At 41.7% G+C, this 21,950-nt stretch overlaps 1 protein-coding gene across 1 annotated transcript in view; it reads left to right on the top strand.

The window, feature by feature from the left end:
• Window positions 1-19,563: 19,563 nt before the first annotated feature.
• Window positions 19,564-21,950, top strand: part of LOC145391477 (esterase FE4-like) — a 33,317-nt gene continuing 30,930 nt past the window's right edge. Inside the window, exons 1-2 of the mRNA XM_080266087.1 lie at window positions 19,564-19,758; window positions 20,318-20,494. Of these exons, the coding sequence (XP_080122213.1) occupies window positions 19,564-19,758; window positions 20,318-20,494 (372 nt within the window). The remainder of the gene's footprint in view (window positions 19,759-20,317; window positions 20,495-21,950) is intronic.

Here is a 21,950-nt window from a genome sequence, read left to right as displayed (position 1 = left end):
AGGAATATATTTAATTCTGCAGATTAATGAAACATAAAAACATTCGTGTTCGATATTTTGTAGATAAAACAAATACAGTTTATCCACTTTCCATGGGAACTGACTTCCACTTGACAAGTTGGGTCAGCACATACAGTAATTATACAGTACAAAGTGGGAGGCGACATGCTGTATGCTATATAAGAAGGTGGGGCTAAAAATAAGAAAGAAGAAAGGGTCCTATATTTCTGACTGATGTCATACCGGAACTTTACAAGATAAGAGGATAAGGAGCTGTTTATTTAAAGTTCAATAATTTAATTTTTATTTTTTATTTATTTTCATGGAAGAGAGCCTTTTGGTTTGCAGTAACTGGTTCACTACTGCATTAAAGCAATTCACATACCAAAGAGTAAAGGAGAAAATTTTTTTGAAAAGAAAATAGGTTTAGATACATATTAACAGGGCAAAAGCTATCCATGAGTACATGATATCTCACACCTCTGACACAAAAAAACACACCAGCAAAAAGAGCAGAGATGTTTAAAAATAATTTGAAAAATTAAAAATTTATAAATAAAAATAAAGTATAACTGCTGGAAAAATAGCGAGTATATTAAGACACCACTTTATGAACTTCAAGCAAGATGAACAAAGCTTCAATCGGATTAATCAAGTGGTCACATAAAAAGAAAGTCCAGCATAACATCAATTCCTATCAGATCATCGAATTGGTTCCAGTTTAGTCTGCTAGTATAATGTTAGGCTATCAACATTCATGCTCTGACAAAATACTGGAATATCACTTTAAATTTCTCGGTGTTTGAATGTGTGCCTGTGCACATCAATTCCAATTCAGTTTCAGTTCAGTTCACAGTTGATCTCATGTCCGGCTGTAATGTATCCAGATTTATAGTGTGTGTGTGTGTGTGTGTGTAGTGCCACACATTTGATATTCATGTATGTGTTTAGTAGTACTGTAATTTTAAGTTAGATTGGGTGTAACCTGAATATTAGTTTATAAGTTCCTACTCTAAGTAGTAATTCATATATTAATAATTACTGTAGGGCTAACTCTATTTTTATATGTATGTATCTCTGTATCTATGCAGTGGGTGATGTAATTGTGGATGTTGAGCTATGGGAATTCCTCATCTGGCCGAGTAATGAAAGACACATGCGAGCAGCTTATCCCCTCCCTTTATGCGTCGTTGCCGGGAGCCGAGATTAAACCCTAAACAGAGTAATGATGAATATACAATTCTTTCCGTAACCTTCAGTAGTTGTGAAATGTGTGCTAATGAAGCTGCTAGAACACAAGTATGTAAGATTAGCAGTCCAAAAGGCCTAAATAATGTCATTTGTGAGGATTTAAAGTCCCGTTTATCTTGGCCGTCACTAGATGGCATGAGCTGCTCTCAGATTCAAATTGAGATAGTGATAGAATCAGTAACTAAATTAAGTAAGGAATAAATCCCAAATTTTCCCCAATTCAATCAAAAGTCCTGGCGTCATGGGTGCACTGCTGAATGAATTGTAAAGAGAATTGAAACCCACCATATTTCAAAAACACCACCTCATTTGACTTGAGCAGTGGCGTCGCTACCGTGCCCGACGAGTCATTCGAGCCCCAGTCATCGTATCTAATAGACGTTCGTTTAGTCCCCCAGGCACCGGCGACGTCCGTGTGAGCACGCCGTTATTTCCATAGTATTGCCCATAGACTTTTACACTTACACTTACACTACCCACGAGTTATTTTTCAAACCGAAGGTAGTTGATGTGTTATTAATGATCCTATCAAGTGAACTTCTTTTTTTGTAGATAAGGAATAGAAATATAAAAGTGATATGTTCTGTAACGGAAAGGAAAAATTCAAATTCATTAACTGTTCTCTTTCTTTAAAATTAGTTTATTAGGAAAAAAAATAATCAGGAGCGTGGAAGGGAACTTACTGATTGTGAGCAATAATGTGATATTTGAGTTGTACCTCGAGGCTAAGCAAGCCCGAGTGATTGGGGTGTTCCTGGTGATTATATTTCTTTTTTTTTAATTATTCCTCGAGGCTAGACAAGCCCGAGTGATTGTGTATTTCTAGTGACTATATAATATTGTTGATGATGAACTGTAAATAATACTGACGATGTGGGAATCGAAAAAATTGCTCGAGGAGAATATAGTATGTGGGTGAAAGACGAACACAAATAATCATTCTTATTGATTCGAGGCTATGCCAGCCCGAACAGACAATTCATACCCGTAAAAAATGTCCCTGTCTTGAGGCCATTGTTGAGCCCAAGGGTAACGGCCAAAAAGAAAGTAAAGTACAACAACTCCATACCTCGCGTGTATCAAATTGTTTCGTCTGGTAATAATGTTAGAGGAATGATCACCCGAAAACCTTGGTAACATATACAATCTTCTCTCATACTAAAATGGGTCATGTAATTAGGAAAAAAAAAAAATTTGTGGAAATTAACAGGATTATTAAAGTAAAGTATATATCATTTTCTTTTCTTTATTAGTATACCTAATCAAGGAAATTATGTCCTCAAGCCAAATTCACTCCCCTTCCAATTCAAGATTCCTTCGCTGAGGGAACGACAACCACCTGTGGTACCGACTAAATCTAAACTCGGCCAAAAACTACAAACGCTACCATAATATTTCATAAATATTTACTATAAACTGTGATACTAAGTCGAGTACCACTTGTATATACATGGATGAGTTGATTAGTACCCACAACAGGTAAGAATATAAACATCCACTATCATTACACTGGTGTCAGCCAGTAGCATAAAAATTTCTCAGCATTACACTGGTGAATACCGGTGGAATAACATTCTTAGCTTTACACTGATGTCAACTGGTGGGATAAAGTTTCAGGTTTTACACTGGTGAATAACGGTAGCATTAAAAATTCTTACCATTACTCTGGTGGCAATAGCGGTGGGATACTCATCGTTCCCAATTAGTGGCGTTGGTGAGAAAGTGAAGGGAAGCGAAGCGCAAAAAGTAGAGAGGATGCTAAGGGTAGCATTGGTTGGTCATTCCCAAATACCTCCGCAACTCGATGTGCAGGACGTAGAAATCAGAATTTTTCGAGCAAGCGGAGGCAAGGTTAAAAATTTCTTTCAGGACTCTCGGTTAAATTCAGTATTGGAGTGGGAATGTGATCTTATATTTTTGTGGATTGGAAGTAATGATATTGATGACAATACCACCCCCCAAGAGATTTTCCATAGAATAAAGAATGTTACCAGGGAGCTGGAGGAACAATGCCATGCCACGGTGATTGTCAAGTAGAACCAAGAGTGTACCAGGGAGCAAGTGCTCCTATTTCATCTGAGAATTATAACACAGTAAGGAACTCTATCAATAAGAAAATTCGTCGAAAATTACCAAATAAGAACCTGCAATTCAACAAGGCTTACTATAGTTATAACCTGGCGGACGGAGTACACTGGAGTGGTGAAGTGAGAGAACAAGTAGATGCCAAATTTGTCAGAATTATTGAGTCCTACAGAGATGATGGAAGTGATTAGACCTTTTTAAAGTAAAGAGAGACTATTTCAACATTTAATTTCCTTTTTTTTTGTGAGTAAGAATAGTACATTAGTCACCATGTCGCTATATGAACAGTTGTTTGCTCAGACACAGCCGGAAGCTGATCGTCCGTCACAAGTAGGGCGAGATCATGTAACCATTCAATTGGATGAGGCTGAGGAACAGTTCGGTGCTACTAACAGAACGCTGCTTTCACACTCGACCCCTTGTTCACACATTATGAGTTCACACCACTCTCACAAAACCGCGCGATATCCCAATTTTGGAATTAAATCAGCTGCAAGGGATAGAAGCTACATCTCGCCTCGAAATGTTTTGTGAGGCGGTGGAACAAACTCATACTAGCAACGCAACTAGAATCCAGGTTGCCAAGAGTCGAATGGGTTCTGAATTGGCCACTTTTATTCATAATTATCAAAAGAAACATTTTGCACTGTCATGGCCTGAGCTTAAACAATTCTTGAATGCGGAGTTTGCCATCGAGCTGAGTGTAGATCGAGCTTGGCAAGAGTTAGAGAACATGACCTATGACTGGGAGGAATCACCCCAGGCGTTTGTACATAGGTTCATGTGTAAGCATGCGGCTCTTGAAACAAAGTTCCCGAAAGAAAAATTTCCCTCGCGAGATAAACGGATCAAGAAGAAACTGTGGTATGGTCTTCCGCTTGAGTCTAGGGAAAAATTGGAAGGTTACCTTGATGACGGATATCCACTCCGTAAATTCATTGACAGGATCGAAAATGAAAGGCAGCTTCTCGAAGAGAGGTATACCACCAGAGTTAATGCAATGCCGGATAGAGACAATAAAAGTGAAAATCCCTCAGATACCAATGTAGTTGATAATCCACCAAGACCATCCCATGATAACTGTCAATCCGAGTCAGACAAGGAAGTGACTGAATTGAAAGCTCAATTAAGGGATTTGAACACAAATTTAGAGCAACTCAACCGAAAACAATCTACTGAAACACCGAGGCGAAAATACTGTAGTCATTGTCTGAAGAGTTTACACACGTTACAAGAATGTTGGGCCAAACCACCACCAGGCCACTATTTTGATTGCCGTAGGTTGGGATGTCGTAGAGGCAGCAATGATTGCCCAGGGCGCATAAACCGCAACGCAGCGATGCGGGGCAATAACAGATTCCACCCACCCAGTCCAAATGCAAGGCAGACCGCCACTCAAAGTTCCCCCATCAGGCTATTTGACTAACTGCAGGTATAACATCGCCCACAATGTGTCAACGTGAATGATAAAATAGTGGAAACTGTTGTTGACACAGGGAGTGGATATACTTTACTTAAAGAGGCCATTGCGAAGTGGTTAGGAACAGAAATAAACACGAGGAGAAATCCACCGAGATTACAGGGAGTCACAGGAGCGCCACTCCGTATTCTGGGTATGGTCAAAGTAAATATCAGAGTGGGAGATGAGAAAGTTCATTAACAGTGGTGTCCAGTCGTTCCGAACGCCTACTTTACTGAAATGTTGTTGGGATGTGATGTCCTCGGACAATCTCCGTTGATCTGGAATGGTGCACAACGAGCGCTAATGTGGGGAGGAGCCCCGTACGTCGTGAACTACGTTCCGTGGCGAAAAGGAAAAGTTGAACGAGTCCAGGCCACACCTATCAGAGCCGTCAGGAACCCTCAACAGTTGAAGCAAATTAATCTTGTAACAGTAGAGAGACTCACCCCATATCAAACCAAATTCAATGCCGTGCCAGTGAGTGAGGAGCCTAAAACCACTTTACTATTTTACCCACAAGCACGTTTCAGTCATAATAGTCACCCTTATTACAGGTGAATTCAGAGGGCCTAGTCTATTTGCCCCTCAATAATAGAGCCAAACAAGACAAACTGTTTCGGATAGGTACCATTCTAGGCTCATATGAAATCATTGACGACCCTCCTGTAAGTACAGTCAACTCAGTAACCAAAATCCATAATGACCTGATCCCTACCAGTGATCGAACTGAGGTAAGCGGAACTCGTGTTCAACGACTCCGAAAGCTAATTGACGAACAGACATGGCCACACTTGGATTCAGCTCAACAAGAAGAATTAGCTAACGTAATTCTGCAACACGATCCTCTCTTCATTTTGGAAAAAGGAGAACTAGGAACCATCAGCGGTCCCCCCGTTCACATTAAAGTAGCAGATCCACAGCCCAGCCGTGGACCGATCTATCGATACCCTGAACAAGCTAAACAGGTGATCGCTGAAATGTTGCAAGACTTGGAAGAGAGAGAAATTATTGAAAGATCAGCTGCCTGGTTATCTCCTATTGTATTAGTTAACAAGCCAGACGGCAGCAAGCGCATGTGTTTAGATTATCGCCGTGTGAATCAACACCTAGCCACGGATATCTATCCACTGCCCAGACTGGAAGAGTTAGTCGAGCAGGCCGCAGGTCATAATTACTATGTGACTCTTGATATGCGTGAGGCATATTTTCAAATCATGTTGGACGAGGAAAGTCGTGATTTAACCACATTCAGTGATGGAGTCACACTTTACAGATTTAGGCGCTTACCATTTGGACTAAAATGTTCACCAGCCATATTTTCCTGACGAATGCAGGACATTCTTACTCCATTGTTGAAGCAAGGCTGGGTAAAGAATTATTTAGACGATTTGATAATTTGGGCTGATGACTTCTCCATGTTGAGTCGCTTACAGCAACTATTCACTTTACTCTCACAGAATGGGGCCAAGTTAAATTTAAGCAAATGTACCTTTGGGTTAAAAGAAGTGACCTTTCTTGGCCATAAAATCTCAGCGGCCGGGAGTACGCCGGACCCAAAAAACAGAGGCTATCAACAAAATGAAAAGACCCACCAAAGTAAAAGAAGTTCGGAGATTCCTTGGAATGTGCGGATTCTACCGAAAACATATACCTTCGTTCGCAAAAATAGCAGCTCCCCTAACTAACTTAACCAGATCCAGAATAGCGTTCGAATGGTCAGATGAGTGTCAATCCACTTTTAATCAATTGAAGTCGAGCTTACTGAACGCGCCAGTATTGGTAAGAGCCAACGTGACTCGACCATTCATTGTAACCACCGACGCGAGCAACACTCATATTGGTGGCGTATTGAGTCAGATCCAACCAGACAATTCCAACTTGCCAATTGGTTACTTTTCCAAAAAGCTTAATCCTTGCGAGAGAAAATATTCCGCAACTGATAAAGAAGCATTGGCAGTTGTTCTCACATGCCGCAACTTTCACCATTACTTGTGGGGTTCCCACTTTACTATCTTGACAGACCATCAACCGCTTACTAGCATTTTTAAGCGAAAAACCAAATCCCCACGTATGAACAGATGGATTCTCGAGATGCGTGAGTACGACTACAACGTGCAGTACGTCAAGGGTAAATATAATGTGGTCGCTGATCAACTATCTAGACCTGTCAGAGTGATATTCCACCAGTCAGAAACCAACTGGCTTGGATTTAGTCAAGACGAAATGAGAGCTAAGCAACGAGAAGAACCCATGTGGGATGAGTTAGTTAAGTACTTGCGTAGTGAGAAGCTCCCTGCTAAGAGACTACCGAAAGCTATGTTGAGCCAGTTCGCATTGATTGACGAACTGTTATATTTTGCCCGTGAAACAAGTGATGGTAGCATCCAATATTGTTTGGTGATTCCTATGTCAATCAGTAGAGAAGCAATCAAACACGTGCACGAAACCTCAGGACATCTAGGTCAGAAAAAATCTATTAAGAAAGCCGAAGAACTATTCTATTGGCTAAATCTAAAGGTAGATGTATGCGAGTATGTGAAACAGTGTCCCACTTGTCAGAGATTCAAAGGTGAAACTGGGTTGCAGCAATCTTGGAAAGGTTTCCCGCCTGTAAGTAAACCATTGGAACGTATCGGGATTGACTTGACTGATATGGTTGCTGGATCTCAGGGTTACCGCTATGTCCTTACCGTGATAGATCATTATAGCAGATTTGTCAAATATTATCCCATCAGGGATAAACATACACAACACATCATACACTGTCTTTGGCAATACTTCACCGACTTTGGGACGCCACGAGGTATCGTGCTGGACAACGGCGGAGAGTTCACGAGTGGAGAATTCAAGAAGTTCTGCCGGAGGAACCAGGTGGACTTGTTCTACGTCACCCCTTATCATCCCCACGGAAATTCCACCACTGAAAGGATGCATTGGACTATGAAAAGCATCCTAGCATCTCTCTGCAATGGACATCCTTTACGTTGGCCTCAGCTGCTTCAATCGTGTCAAACCGTCATAAATCAAGCGGTGCACTCGAGCACGGGTCAACAACCTTATTATGCCTTCTCACGCCATCCCCCTCGCCTCATTGGTACCTTATTGCCTTCTGTGGATGCAGAGGACGACGACCTGGCGATAGCACACACTCTCATAAAGGATACGACCCAACGGATGATGAGGCGATACCGGGAGGTGGCCAACAGGCAGAGGAGAGCCCAGAAGGTTGAAGTCAATAGTTTGGTGTGGGCGAAAAAAGAGACCATACAGCCGGGTACCTGTAGAAAACTGAATGCCAAATGGGACGGCCCATATAAAGTGATTGAAGTGCTGCTAGATGGAAGTGTTTACATAATTGAAAATGTATTTAGTGGAAAAAAAATACAAAGGGCTGCTGAAAAGGTAAACCATATTACGGTACCGAGGAATGGCTCTTAGAACCGCTGCAACAGGAGCTCGCCCCGGAGCCCGAAGATGAGCGATTACCACCGCAGGTGAGGAATGCCCCTCGGAGACTCATAGAGGAGTGTTAGAAAAGTAGATAAGTGCATGTGACGAATGTTGTGAAACATAACTGCTTAAAGTTATGTTCCGGGTGGACTCATCCCCGAGGAGAGGGTGTAAAAAAAGGAAAAGAGGGAAGAGTTCCTGTTGGAACCGGGAAGTGCCTTACTTCGAGGGGAGTGATCAATCCCCTCACCTTACAGTTAGCACGGTTTGTGAGGTAGTGGAGTCTTCAGGACAGAATGAGCGCTCACCTCTCGCGGGTGGAAAGCTGGAAACGAAAGGACTGAGTGAATGTGATTGTGAATGGAAGAGTGTAAGGAAGCGCCTCCCGTGGTGATCTCAATCTCGAGAGACCCTGTCAAGCTCAGGTGAGTGACAAGCTATCCTCCAAAACCTGAGGCTGACTGGGGCATAAATTCCCTCATAACTTCTCGAGTAAGGAGTGATCATACCTCCTAATGTAGTGAGTAAGCGACCTTCCGAGGTATGCATCAGGTGTTTAATGTGGACCGACAGGTGCCACCGATTGTGGGGAGAAGTATTCCAATTCAAAGTGTTCATAGCAGTTATCAGAGTAACAACATTCCATCCATGCACATGTCATAGAAAATTGACTTGGGTAAAATTTGTTTTCCGAACGTGGGAGCCGTGTAGTGCCACACATTTGATATTCATGTATGTGTTTAGTAGTACTGTAATTTTAAGTTAGATTGGGTGTAACCTGAATATTAGTTTATAAGTTCCTACTCTAAGTAGTAATTCATATATTAATAATTACTGTAGGGCTAACTCTATTTTTATATGTATGTATCTCTGTATCTATGCAGTGGGTGATGTAATTGTGGATGTTGAGCTATGGGAATTCCTCATCTGGCCGAGTAATGAAAGACACATGCGAGCAGCTTATCCCCTCCCTTTATGCGTCGTTGCCGGGAGCCGAGTTTAAACCCTAAACAGAGTAATGATGAATAAACAATTCTTTCCGTAACCTACAATAGTTGTGAAATGTGTGCTAATGAAGCTGCTAGAACACAAGTATGTAAGATTAGCAGTCCAAAAGGCCTAAATAATGTCATTTGTGAGGATTTAAAGTCCCGTTTATCTTGGCCGTCACTAGATGGCATGAGCTGCTCTCAGATTCAAATTGAGATAGTGATAGAATCAGTATCTAAATTAAGTAAGGAATAAATCCCAAATTTTCCCCAATTCAATCAAAAGTCCTGGCGTCATGGGTGCACTGCTGAATGAATTGTAAAGAGAATTGAAACCCACCATATTTCAAAAACACCACCTCATTTGACTTGAGCAGTGGCGTCGCTACCGTGCCCGACGAGTCATTCGAGCCCCAGTCATCGTATCTAATAGACGTTCGTTTAGTCCCCCAGGCACCGGCGACGTCCGTGTGAGCACGCCGTTATTTCCATAGAATTGCCCATAGACTTTTACACTTACACTACCCACGAGTTATTTTTCAAACCGAAGGTAGTTGATGTGTTATTAATGATCCTATCAAGTGAACTTCTTTTTTTGTAGATAAGGAATAGAAATATAAAAGTGATAATGTTCTGTAACGGAAAGGAAAAATTCAAATTCATTAACTGTTCTCTTTCTTTAAAATTAGTTTATTAGGAAAAAAAATAATTAGGAGCGTGGAAGGGAACTTATTGATTGTGAGCAATAATGTGATATTTGAGTTGTACCTCGAGGCTAAGCAAGCCCGAGTGATTGGGGTGTTCCTGGTGATTATATTTCTTTTTTTTTAATTATTCCTCGAGGCTAGACAAGCCCGAGTGATTGTGTATTTCTAGTGACTATATAACATTGTTGATGATGAACTGTAAATAATACTGACGATGCGGGAATCGAGAAAATTGCACGAGGAGAATATAGTATGTGCGTGAAAGATGAACACAAATAATCATTGTTATTGATTCGAGGCTATGCCAGCCCGAACAGACAATTCATACCCGTAAAAAATGTCCCTGTCTTGAGGCCATTGTTGAGCCCAAGGGTAACGGCCAAAAAGAAAGTAAAGTACAACAACTCCATACCTCGCGTGTATCAGATTGTTTCGTCTGGTAATAATGTTAGAGGAATGATCACCCGAAAACCTTGGTAACATATACAATCTTCTCTCATACTAAAATGGGTCATGTAATTAGGAAAAAAAAAAATTTTGTGGAAATTAACAGGATTATTAAAGTAAAGTATATATCATTTTCTTTTCTTTATTAGTATACCTAATCAAGGAAATTATGTCCTCAAGCCAAATTCACTCCCCTTCCAATTCAAGATTCCTTCGCTGAGGGAACGACAACCACCTGTGGTACCGACTAAATCTAAACTCGGCCAAAAACTACAAACGCTACCATAATATTTCATAAATATTTACTATAAACTGTGATACTAAGTCGAGTACCACTTGTATATCCATGGATGAGTTGATTAGTACCCACAACAGGTAAGAATATAAACATCCACTATCATTACACTGGTGTCAGCCAGTAGCATAAAAATTTCTCAGCATTACACTGGTGAATACCGGTGGAATAACATTCTTAGCTTTACACTGTCAACTGGTGGGATAAAGTTTCAGGTTTTACACTGGTGAATAACGGTAGCATTAAAAATTCTTACCATTACATATGTGTGTGTGTGTGTGTGTGTGTTAACTTTCGTCCAGTTATGAACCATATAACCTCCACACTCTTGCTATTTCTCCAGGCTGATTCCGGACTAATTTTATCCATACGAGGGAAATTCAGGCGTTGATGGGGTTATTCGAGACAGTCTTCAACTCTCTGACCTCCTGAATCTCCCCTCAGGAGAGGAAAGTCATCTTCCTGCAGACTGACTACAGGACCATCACGCTTTGCTGAACTTTTTCAGAGTTTCAAGGGGCTATCACACGGGAGACTCGTGGACGTCCAAACTGACCGTGGACGTCCAAATTCGCCCCCGCGGGAGGGTCATGGACGTCCACGGATGGAAGGCCGCCTGACCCATTCGTGGACGTCCACGACTCGGTAGTCTCCTTCTTCTCTATGGAGATTACATGTAGCTGTGGCCAGGTAGCGTGTGTCGTCTGCTATCTTGAACTCTGTAGTCAGTTGATGTATTATATTATATTATCATTAATTCAACCGTCAGTAGACTTTGTATAATCTTTTGTCATACGACTTGTAATATTTCTATTTGTCACAAAAAATTGTAAGATACACCAAAATGTGTTAATTATGATGGAATGTCGATTGATTGTTTACAAGAGAGGCCCGCGCACGTTTGAAAGGCATACTCGGGAAGAAAGCAGTACTGTGCAGATTTCTATACTGGCTGCTTTCTTCACTCCGTGGGAGCCATTCTCTCATCCACAATGCCCTCCTTCTCCCCCTCCTTTGTCTTCTTGCAGAGGCTTCTTCCTCATCCTGCAGGGTTAGGACTGCAACACCCATTGCAAAAGTTACAATCTGGTTCATGTCCATTGTTGTTGCTGATAAACACGTCGTCTGCTAGGGAGTTGGAAGTGACCTCCCAGTCGCGTGGGGTGAACTCGATAAAGAAGAAGAAGGTGGCCGTCGACGTCCACCGTGTGATAGGGTATGGACGTCAGCTCAGTTTGGACGTCCGTTTTGTGCTGCACAAATTGTTCACGGGTCCCCGTGTGATACCCGCTTCATTAACACAGAGAGTAGGCCTGCATGATCTCCAGTGCAAGTTTCTCTATTTGCACCAAACTACATGTACATTACACACTACACTTTCTTTTTAAAACTAAAAAAAGAAAAATGGCGTCTAATAACCAAACCTCGGAGTCCCCAGGGAAGGGGGGGGGGGAGACCATTTAATGCCCCCACTATCCGCCCTTCTCCCGATGACGACTCAACGAGCTGCCTGGAACCACTGTCTGACTCACTTCTTCAATTCAGCAACATTCGCGGCCTTTCCTCTAACTTTCCCTCTGTTGAGCACCACCTCTCCTCCTCTAAACCTCAACTTCTCTTCTTAACTGAGACTCAGTTGTCTTAGGCGACTGATAGCAAACCCCTTTCTGTATCCTCCTACTTTCTCTATACTCATTTCAAAGCCAAAGGTGGCTGTTGTGTACACCCACGAGCAAATGTTCGCCGACAGTCCCTGCCAGGCATATGTTTCCAAACATAGCTCATAGAGGGCGCCGCACTCGTCCACCAGAACAGGGGGAGGGAGAGGGAGTCAACAAGACTGGGGGAGGGAGGCGGAGAGGGAGGCAACAAGACAAGGGAGGAAGGGACCCTGTGGCGATGGTAGATGACACATTGGGTGTATATTATTATTATTATAATAATAATTATTATTATTATTTTATCATTATTATTATTATTATTACTATTATTATTAATATTGATGATTTTTCTTGTTTGACGCAAGTACTAGTGATGTCCAAAGGCTAAAGGTTTGATAAAGGTGAGCAACCCATAAACAACGATTTGAATTTGATCCAGACGATCAAACAGGGGACCAGAAGAAAATCCCCATCTTCTAAGGGTTAAGGAAGTGAGACATTAATCGTGTCCGGTAATGCGAGGTAGAACGACGAAAACTAAAAGGCGAGGGGAGAGAGAGAGAGAGAGAGAGAGAGAGACAGACAGACAGACACAGAGACAGACAGACAGAGACAAAGACAGAGACAGAACAAGAAGTTAGCAAGTGAAACATGTAAAGGGCAATGCCTAGTTTGGTGGTAAGTATTTGTGAATCATATAATTACATACTCCAGAAATGAAAGAAGCTGATATATACACTGTTATGATGATAACTTTGCAAGGTATTAAACGTAATACCTTTATTATTCTGACGACGAAAAACCGGGGTCAGTGCTGTATTTTAACATTACTGATATTTCACATATATACCATCTCTATGCGACCAATGGCGTAGCCATGCTGCGAAGTGATCAACCAGTCCCCTTCAATTGGAGTGGCAATTATACAAAATGTCTATCAACAGTAAAATTATTCTGCCACCTTTCACCCTCCCATTTCTGAAGTGTGTAATTATATGATTCCCAAATACCACCAAACTAGGCATTGCCCTTCACGTGTTTCACTTGTTAACTTCTCCCTCCCCCTCTCTCTCTCTCCCCCCCCCTCTCTCTCTCTCTCCCCTATTGCCTCTTAGTATACCTCCTTCTACCTCGCAGTCTACCTTCACATTACCTGACACCATTAAATTAATTTCTTATTTCCTTAACCCTTAGGCGATGGGGATATTCCTGTGGCCTCTTTGATTGTCTGGATCAAATTTAAACCGAGTTTATGGGTTGCTAGACTTTATCAAACCTTTAGCCTTTGGACATCACTAGTGCTTCCGTCACACAAGAAAAATCGTCTAGAACTAGTCAGTAAAAAAACAGAAAAGATGTAATTCTGTCCCTAAGGGCTAACGCTGGATTACGTCCTTCTCTCTTATTCTTATCTCATACATAATAATAATAATAATAATAATAATAATAATAATAATCGTACTACTACTACTATTACTACTACTAATAATAATAATCGTAATAATAATAATAATAATAATAATAATAATAATAATATTGATAATTAATAATAATAATAATAATAATAATAATAAAACCATACATGTGTCATCTACCATCGCAACAGGCTCTCTTCCTTCCCTGTCTTGTTGCCTCCCACTCCACCCCCTTCCCCGTCTCGTTGCCTCCCCCCCCCCCAGTGTCGTTGCCTCCCTCTCCCTCCCCCTCTCAGTCTCCTCCCTTCTCCCTTGCTCCGGTTGACGAGAGCTGCGCCCTCTATGAGCTATGTTTGGAAACATATGCATGGCGGAGATTGTCGGCGAACTTTTGCTCGTGGGTGTACATTTATGCAACGACTTACCTTGCTCTCGTGTTCCTGAACTTGATTCTTCTGAATTCATTACTCTCTGGTTTCGGCTTTCATGTCATTCTCTGACTAAATCCATCAGTGCTGTTTACTTATTCCTTAATTCTACTGACTATGGAAAATTCTTCAACTATCTTACTTCTATGATGATACACATCCAGTCCATTTCTCCGTTCTCTGAAATCTCCATTCTAGGAGATTTCTATGTTCACCGCCACCTTTGGCTCTCCTCTCCTTTCACTGACCCACCTGGTGAACAAGCCTACATCTTATCTATCCTTAATGACCTTGTGCAGCTTGTACAACACCCTACCCTTATCACTGACCACCTGGGAGAGAGCTTCAACATACTTGACCTCTTCCTTACAACCAATCCTTCCGCTTATGCTGTTAATCTTTCCTCTCCGTTGGGCTTCTCCGATCACAACCTTATTACCTTGACCTGTCCTATCGCTCAAATATGGCCTGTGGACCCTCCAAAGAAACGATGATTGTGGCACTTTGGAGCTGCTGATTGGGAGACCCTCATGTAGTACTTCTTTGATTTTCATTAGAATGATTATTGCTTCCATGGAAGGGAACCATCTGAGTGTCCCTTGCAAACTACGGAAGTTATTCTCTCGGGCATGGAAGCATACATTCCTTTCTCATAGTCTTTGACTAATGCAAGAAAGCCTTGGTTTAATCACACTTGTTCTAATGCTGTCCACAACAAAGAGAGGGCCTATAAAAGGTACAGGAGCCAATCCACCCATGAATCACATCTTTTTTATGTTTCTGCACGGAATCATGCTAAGTCTATTCTTCGCTCTGCTAAATATAATTTTATCCGTACTAAATGCTCCCAACTCTGCAACTCGAATTCTTCCCGCTCCTTCTGGCACCATGCCAAAAACCTTTCTAATAACTTTACCTCATCATCGTTCCCTCCTCTTTTTCTACTCTGATGGCTCTGCGACTATTTCCTCTGCTGATAAACAGAACTGTTAGCTCAGACTTTCTCCTACAATTCCACCTAAGACGATTCTGGTGCTGTTCCTCCATCTCTTCCCCCCTCTGACTTTCTCATGGCTGACATTAAAATTCCTTCAGCTGATGTTTTTTCTGCGATCGCTGTCCTCAGTACTAACAAGGCATATGAGCCTGATGGGGTCCCTCCTGTTGTCCTCAAGAACTGTGTTTCTGTGCTAACGTTCTGCCTAGGTAAATATTTTCACCTTTGTCTATCAACCTGTACCTTCCCTTCTTGATGGAAGTTTTCTCTCATTCAGCCAGCCCCAAAGAAGGATGACCATTCCCAACCCTCTGACTATCGTCTAATTGCTTTAACATTATGTGTCTCAAAAGTTTTTGAGTCAATTCTTAACCGAAAAATTTGAAAGCATCTTTCCCAGCCATGTGGAGAGGATGGAGGGTGAAAGACTGACGAAGAGAGTGTATGTGAGTGAGGTGGAGGGGGGAAGAGGGAGGGGGAGGCCGAGGATGAGATGGAGGGGTGGGGTGGAGAGGTATATGAGAGAGGGGGTGTGAGTTGGGAGCAGGGCAGTGAAATGGCGGGGGACAGGGCGACGTGGAGGCGATTTGTTTGTGGCCATCCCAAACGGGATTGAGACGTCTGGCAATAGATAGATAGATAGATCATTCCTAGCATACCCTTCTTTCTGATCGTCAGTATGGGTTCCGTCAGGGACGCTCCACTGGCGATCTTCTCACCTACCTTTCAGACTCCTGGTCATCCTCCTTTCGCGACTTTGGCGACAGCTTTGCCATCTTGACATCTCAAAGGCTTTCGATCGAGTCTGGCATAAATTTTTAATTTCCAAATAGCCCTTTTGCTGTTTTTATCCTTCTATTTGTGCCTTCATCAATAGCTTCCTTTCTGGTCTTTCTATAGTTGCTGCTGTAGATGACCATCTTTCTTCTCTCAGATCTATCACTAGTGACGCTCCTCACGACTCTGCCCTATCACCAACTCTCATCCTTTTATTCATCAATGACCTTCTAAGCTGTACATCCAACCCTGTCCACTCGTACACTGATGATTCCACCCTTCACCATTCCATTTGGTTCTCGCAACTTCCATCTCAACACTTACTTCAACAAACAAGGGATGAGGCTATGGCACACCTAATGTCTGACTTGGCTCGTATCTCTGACTGGGGTAAAAATAATCTTGTTATTTGTAATGCATCAAAGACTCAGTTTCTACACCTATCAACCCGTCAAAGTATTCCACAGGAGTACCCACTAATGTTTAGTAATATCCAGCTTAATCCTGCATTATCCTTACACGTACTTGGGGTTTCATTTTCTCAGGATTTAACTTGGAAAGATCATATAACTTGTAAAATCTGCTTCCAAGAGATTACGTGTGCTAAGCCGACTTCGTACCTTCTTTAACCCTGCACAGTTGTTGACTTTACACATGGGTTTTAATCGTCCCTGTGTAGAGTACAACTCTCATGTGTGGGGAGGCTCCTCACATGCAGGTCTTCTCAATAGGATGGAGTCAAAAACTTTTCATCTTATCAGCTCTCCTCATCTAAATGGCTCCCTTCAACCTCTACCTTCTCGCCGCACTGCTGCATCTTTATCTCTTTTCTATCGCTACTTCAATGGTCGCTGCTCCTCTGAACTGTCTGCTTGCCTCCCTTCACCTCTACGACGGGCACGTAGCACCCGTCTAGCAATAAACTCTCATCCCTTTTCTGTCCAGTTCTCTAATGCAAGAGTTAACCGTTACTTTCAGTCCTTCATTTATGCAACAGGTCAACTTGGAACTCTGTTTTTCCTACTTCCTATGATCCCCAGTCTTTCAAACGCAGTGTGTCCAGGCATCTCGAAATGAACTGATCTTGAATTTGGCTCTCTTTCGTATTGTTTTTTTTTTTTTCTTGGTAGGAACGGTTTGCAGGCTCCTGGCATTTGGTTCATTGTTCCTTGCATAACAAAAAAAAATCCATCTATATATCTATTGCCAGACACCTTAATCCCTTTTACGGGGTGGCCACAAACAAATCGCCTCCACGTCACCCTGTCCCCCGCCATTTCACTCCCTTGCTCCCAATTCACACTCCCTTCTCTCATATACCTCTCCACTCCATCCCTCCATCTCATCCTTGGCCTTCTCCTCCCTCTCTCCCCCTCCACCTCACTCACACTCTCCTCGTCAGTCTCTCACCCTCCATCCTCTCCGCATGGCCAAACCGCCTCAATATATTTCTCCTAACGCTTCCTATCACATCCACATCCACACCACAACGCTCCTTCATAACCTCATTTGTCAGTCTGTCTCTCCATGTGACTCCACAGGCTTCTCTCAAATAACTCATTTCCACTGCTCTCACTCTTGACTTGTGTCCCTCTAACAACGTCCAAGCTTCACTTCCATATGTTAGGGTTGGTATCACAGTACTGTCATGTAATAACTTTTTCACTTCCATGCTCACTTCCCTGTTTCTTATCACATACTGCGACAATACAAGTTTTCTTGTTTATGGCGCAAGAAAATCAGTCAGTCGATAACTACAGTTCGTCGGTCTCTACCTGGGTGAGATTCTCGTCTCTTGGCTGCTTTTTTCTCGTTGTTCAAACAATAGAATAATCTAGCTCTACCACTTGTGCGAATCACTTTTTCGTTTATAGCACCATAATCGAATGCAAATATCTAATTACTACTCAGCATTCAAGAGGAGAGGGCAATTTTAGTCCCACCTTTCAAGGTGTAGACATGGCAGTCCTGGGCCAAGCTACCGTGGCCCAGTGCACCACCTGTAATGCCGGAAAGTTTTTGACCACCACCACTAGTGCCACCCGTGTAACACGGGAGAATTTGCCACCAGTGTAACGCTGAAAAAATTTTAGATACCACCTCTAATACCACCGGTGTATGATGGAAAATTTTTAGTCACCAGTGTAACGATCAGAATTTTAGAGATCATGGGTATTGAGGGTAGCATGACCTTATTTGAGAGTTTTATGGATTATGAGAAATAGGGTAGGGTGATCTTATTTTGAGAGTGCGTGAGCAGAATAGATGTTAGTACCCTTTGTGGGCCACTCAGTCTCGTCTGTACCATTCCTTAGAGGATAACAAAATTCAAGCTCAAAATGACTTAACCTAAGATTTACTAAGCAATAAGAACGAAAGACAGATAACTCTTCGAACTATGAATGAGACAGGGCAAACAAAATATAATCACTCAGGATCTATAACTCCAGAAAAATGAATCTTTACAAGCTAAATTAATACTGAAAGAATACTGATACACATGGATACATTATTCCCGAGGTCTCTGACGGACTCTTCGAGAAGAAACCCTAAAAATTACCACCAAAGATATTCTTTTAAGACTGAACTTGTACAATAACTCAAGACTCATATACAGACTAGATACAATAATTACATGGATGGTAATCAAATGGACCAGCCGATATACACTTTGATTACATGAACTAAGAAAGGAGGAGGGGTGTGATTTAGTGTGAGGTAGGTTAGGCAGTGGCTAGAACGCTCGATCTGTGAACGATGGAGAGAGGAGCAGTGATCTCATTATCCTGTACAAGTAGGATCAGATAAAATATCGCCAATTTCTCTCACAGACGTATAGGAGGACTTCATTACACGAGAGAGAAAGAGGGGGGGGGGGAAGTGAGAGTTCGGGCACCAACCTCTGAACGATGGAGAGAGGAGCAGCGATCTCATTGTTTGGGACGTCTCCCCGCCTCTTATACTAGGCGATCACAATATCCGGAATCGACTAAAACTTTAACTGATTACTTTGTAATATTAGTATTTCTACTAAGCTCTCCAAAGAATACTTTTGCACTCGACATATGTCGGAAAAACTACTTTCGATGTTTAAATTTTTTGTAATAGGCGTACAGGAACTTTAATCATAACGTAGCCAAATAAATTAGGAATCCGGACAATTTATTTCCATGCCGGTTCATGTGCCTACGTGACTAATGACATGACCCCAATAACATGAATTTTGCGCTTCACTAAGGACTATCATCAACAATCATATCTCAGATAACTCTCAATCCACCACTGCACAGTTTCAAAAGGGGAATACTATTAACTTTGGCACGTAAATCTCTAGATCAGAGTATGTAGGAAAAAATACGGAATTGTTAATCCCTACTAAAACTTCCATGGTTACACGTCTTTGTTGGAAACAGCTGGTTCATATGTAATAAAAGTTAATCATATTCACACCAATACTTGACTTAGTACTATCAGTATCAGAATCATGCTCACATTATGAATAACTAACTTATACTAACTTATACTATACTTAAAATTATGGCACTACACACCGACTTTTTTTTTTTTTTTTTTGTCAGGTTGATCAAAGAGGAGGAACAATGAGGGTTGGCATCCTTGTGGCGGAGCTCCTAGTAATGGTGGTGGCCACAGGAGGGACTTGCCAGGCACCCATTCTGAAGACCAAACAAGGGTATGTCTCTGGCTTGGTGGATCAGGCGAGTAAGGGCAGGATATTCTACTCCTACTACGGCATACCCTTCGCCAAGCCACCCCTCGGACCCCTACGCTTCAAGGTATGCCATGTCATCATGTTTGACCACTTACAGCCCACGGACAGCAGTTTCTAGAACGTAGATTGCTGACAAAATGTTGATAACCTTGCCTCTTAAGGTTCTAGAATGTTGTTAGGATTGCCTTTCAAAAAGGGTTATGATGCACCATGATATTAGAATGTTGCCTAATATGACTTTCAGTGTTGGTATGTTGTTATATTGCCCTTCAAAGAGTTGGAATATCACCTTAGCTGATTATCTTTTAATATAATAGTAGGCTATCGGCATTCATGCTCTGACAAAATGTTAGAATATAACTTTAGCTTTCTCGGCGTTTGAATGTTGCTAAATACCAATACCATTACACAGTATTAGGCTAGTTATGGTATATCATATTTGTTGTAACCTGAAGATGATCCGTTGATGGTCAAGTGTAGTCAAATTTAAAGGTTCATTTCACTTGTAAGGGGGAGTCTCATTCCGGCCTTATAGCAAAATTTAATCGAATTCCATGTAATTTATCTGTTCTTTGATGATGATGATGATCATGATGATGATGATGATGAGCCACCCGTTCCAGGACCCAGAACTAGGTGAGAAGTGGTCGGGTGTGCGAAATGGGTCGGTGATGCCTGAGCCTTGTTTAAACCTCGGCTTGGAACCATTTCTCACCATCCGCAAAGCAGAGGAAAAGGACTACAGTGGCAGTGAAGACTGTCTCTATCTCAATGTCTTCACACCTAAGGTAAAACGGTTAGTCTTATATTATGTAAATATGAAGATTTCGTTATTCAATACAGTACTTTTTCATCAATAATTCATTCAGTACATTACACTCCAGTAACCTTTTGTGCATTGTTTATGGAAAATGTTTCGGCATTAATGCAATAAAAATAACATACAAGAATACTGTACACATAGACGTATTTTGCATAATTCTCTACGAAAGGCGCAATTTAGCATCCCATGTCCAACTCGTTGACCCTCTCACAGGTTTTGTATACATTTTACTGTACGAAGTACTTCTCACATTGAGGTTACCCCAAGCTTAAAAGGCTTTATGTAGTGGATTCGTTGTGGAGAAATGGCTAAACTGGATGTTCAAGTTTCAGATTAAATATTTTGTAGAATATTACGGAACTTCTTTAACAACTACACTCGATCACTTGGGAGGAATACCTAAGACACTGATATTTCGTTTTACTTGTACACTGTAGAATGCAGCGGTTTACCGAGGGACGAGGCAATGTCTGTCATTATGTGAACATTTGCGCTAATGGACATTTAGTTTTTGTTTTGGCTAAATCCAGAAGGCTTTATTTAGCATAGGAAATACCCTTCAGAATGAAAGTTTTTAACCCCTCCATGGCCATGGGTCCGGAATTTTACGTGTACCCCAGGCCGATGCTGGGGCCATTCTCTGAAGTTTCGAAAATTGATTTTTTTTTCTTTGCCATATTGAAGAGAAAGTTCAGACACACTTAACAGTGCAAATCCCAGCTTCCTAGACCCATTCTGTGGCTTCCAATGGAGCGCAAAAGTTGCTGAAATATTGGCAACCGATATCGCTGCACCGACGTGCTGCCACGCTGCAACATCACACGTATTATCATTTTTTTTTACCCTCCAGAACAATGTGAATGGTGCTGAAATGTTGTGCATACACTAGATATGATGATCTCGAATGATTTCAGTACACAATATTTTTCGATTGGCTCAAAAAAAAAAGTATTATGAATATTTTTTCACCTTTTCGATATAAAATATGTTTACGGTAGTGTCGAGTTATTTTTTGCGTTTTCGTTGTGCCCATGCTTGGAAAAGGGAGTGAAAGAGTTGAATTTTCAGTCCTAAATGAGAAAATTGCCCGTCCCCCGAGGCTAGGCTCTCCCACAGGGGATGAAAGTGGAGGGTCAGATCCGATTAGGAATTGGGGAGTTGAGTTGCAGCTTGCCACTCCCACACCACATGCATAACTAAAATAGAATCATAATGCAGTTTCAAAACTACGAATAAGTCTAATTTTTACGAACTGAGACAAAGCAGAAATATGTTTACAGTTGGGGAAAAACGTATTTTTTCCGTAATAACACGTTCACTTTTATCTATCATTGTACCTTGGTATTTTCGCAGCTTATGTTGCTGTCTGTCTGTCGTGAGTCTGAAAAAGTATATTTTCTGCCTGGGTGAGGAACAAGGGTACAGCTGGATAT

Source organism: Coenobita brevimanus, chromosome 18, assembly GCF_032717465.1.
Source record: "Coenobita brevimanus isolate Jiangsu-jjx chromosome 18, ASM3271746v2, whole genome shotgun sequence".
In the NCBI taxonomy this organism is placed as follows: domain Eukaryota; kingdom Metazoa; phylum Arthropoda; class Malacostraca; order Decapoda; family Coenobitidae; genus Coenobita; species Coenobita brevimanus.
This window is presented reverse-complemented; position numbering and strand designations above follow the sequence as displayed.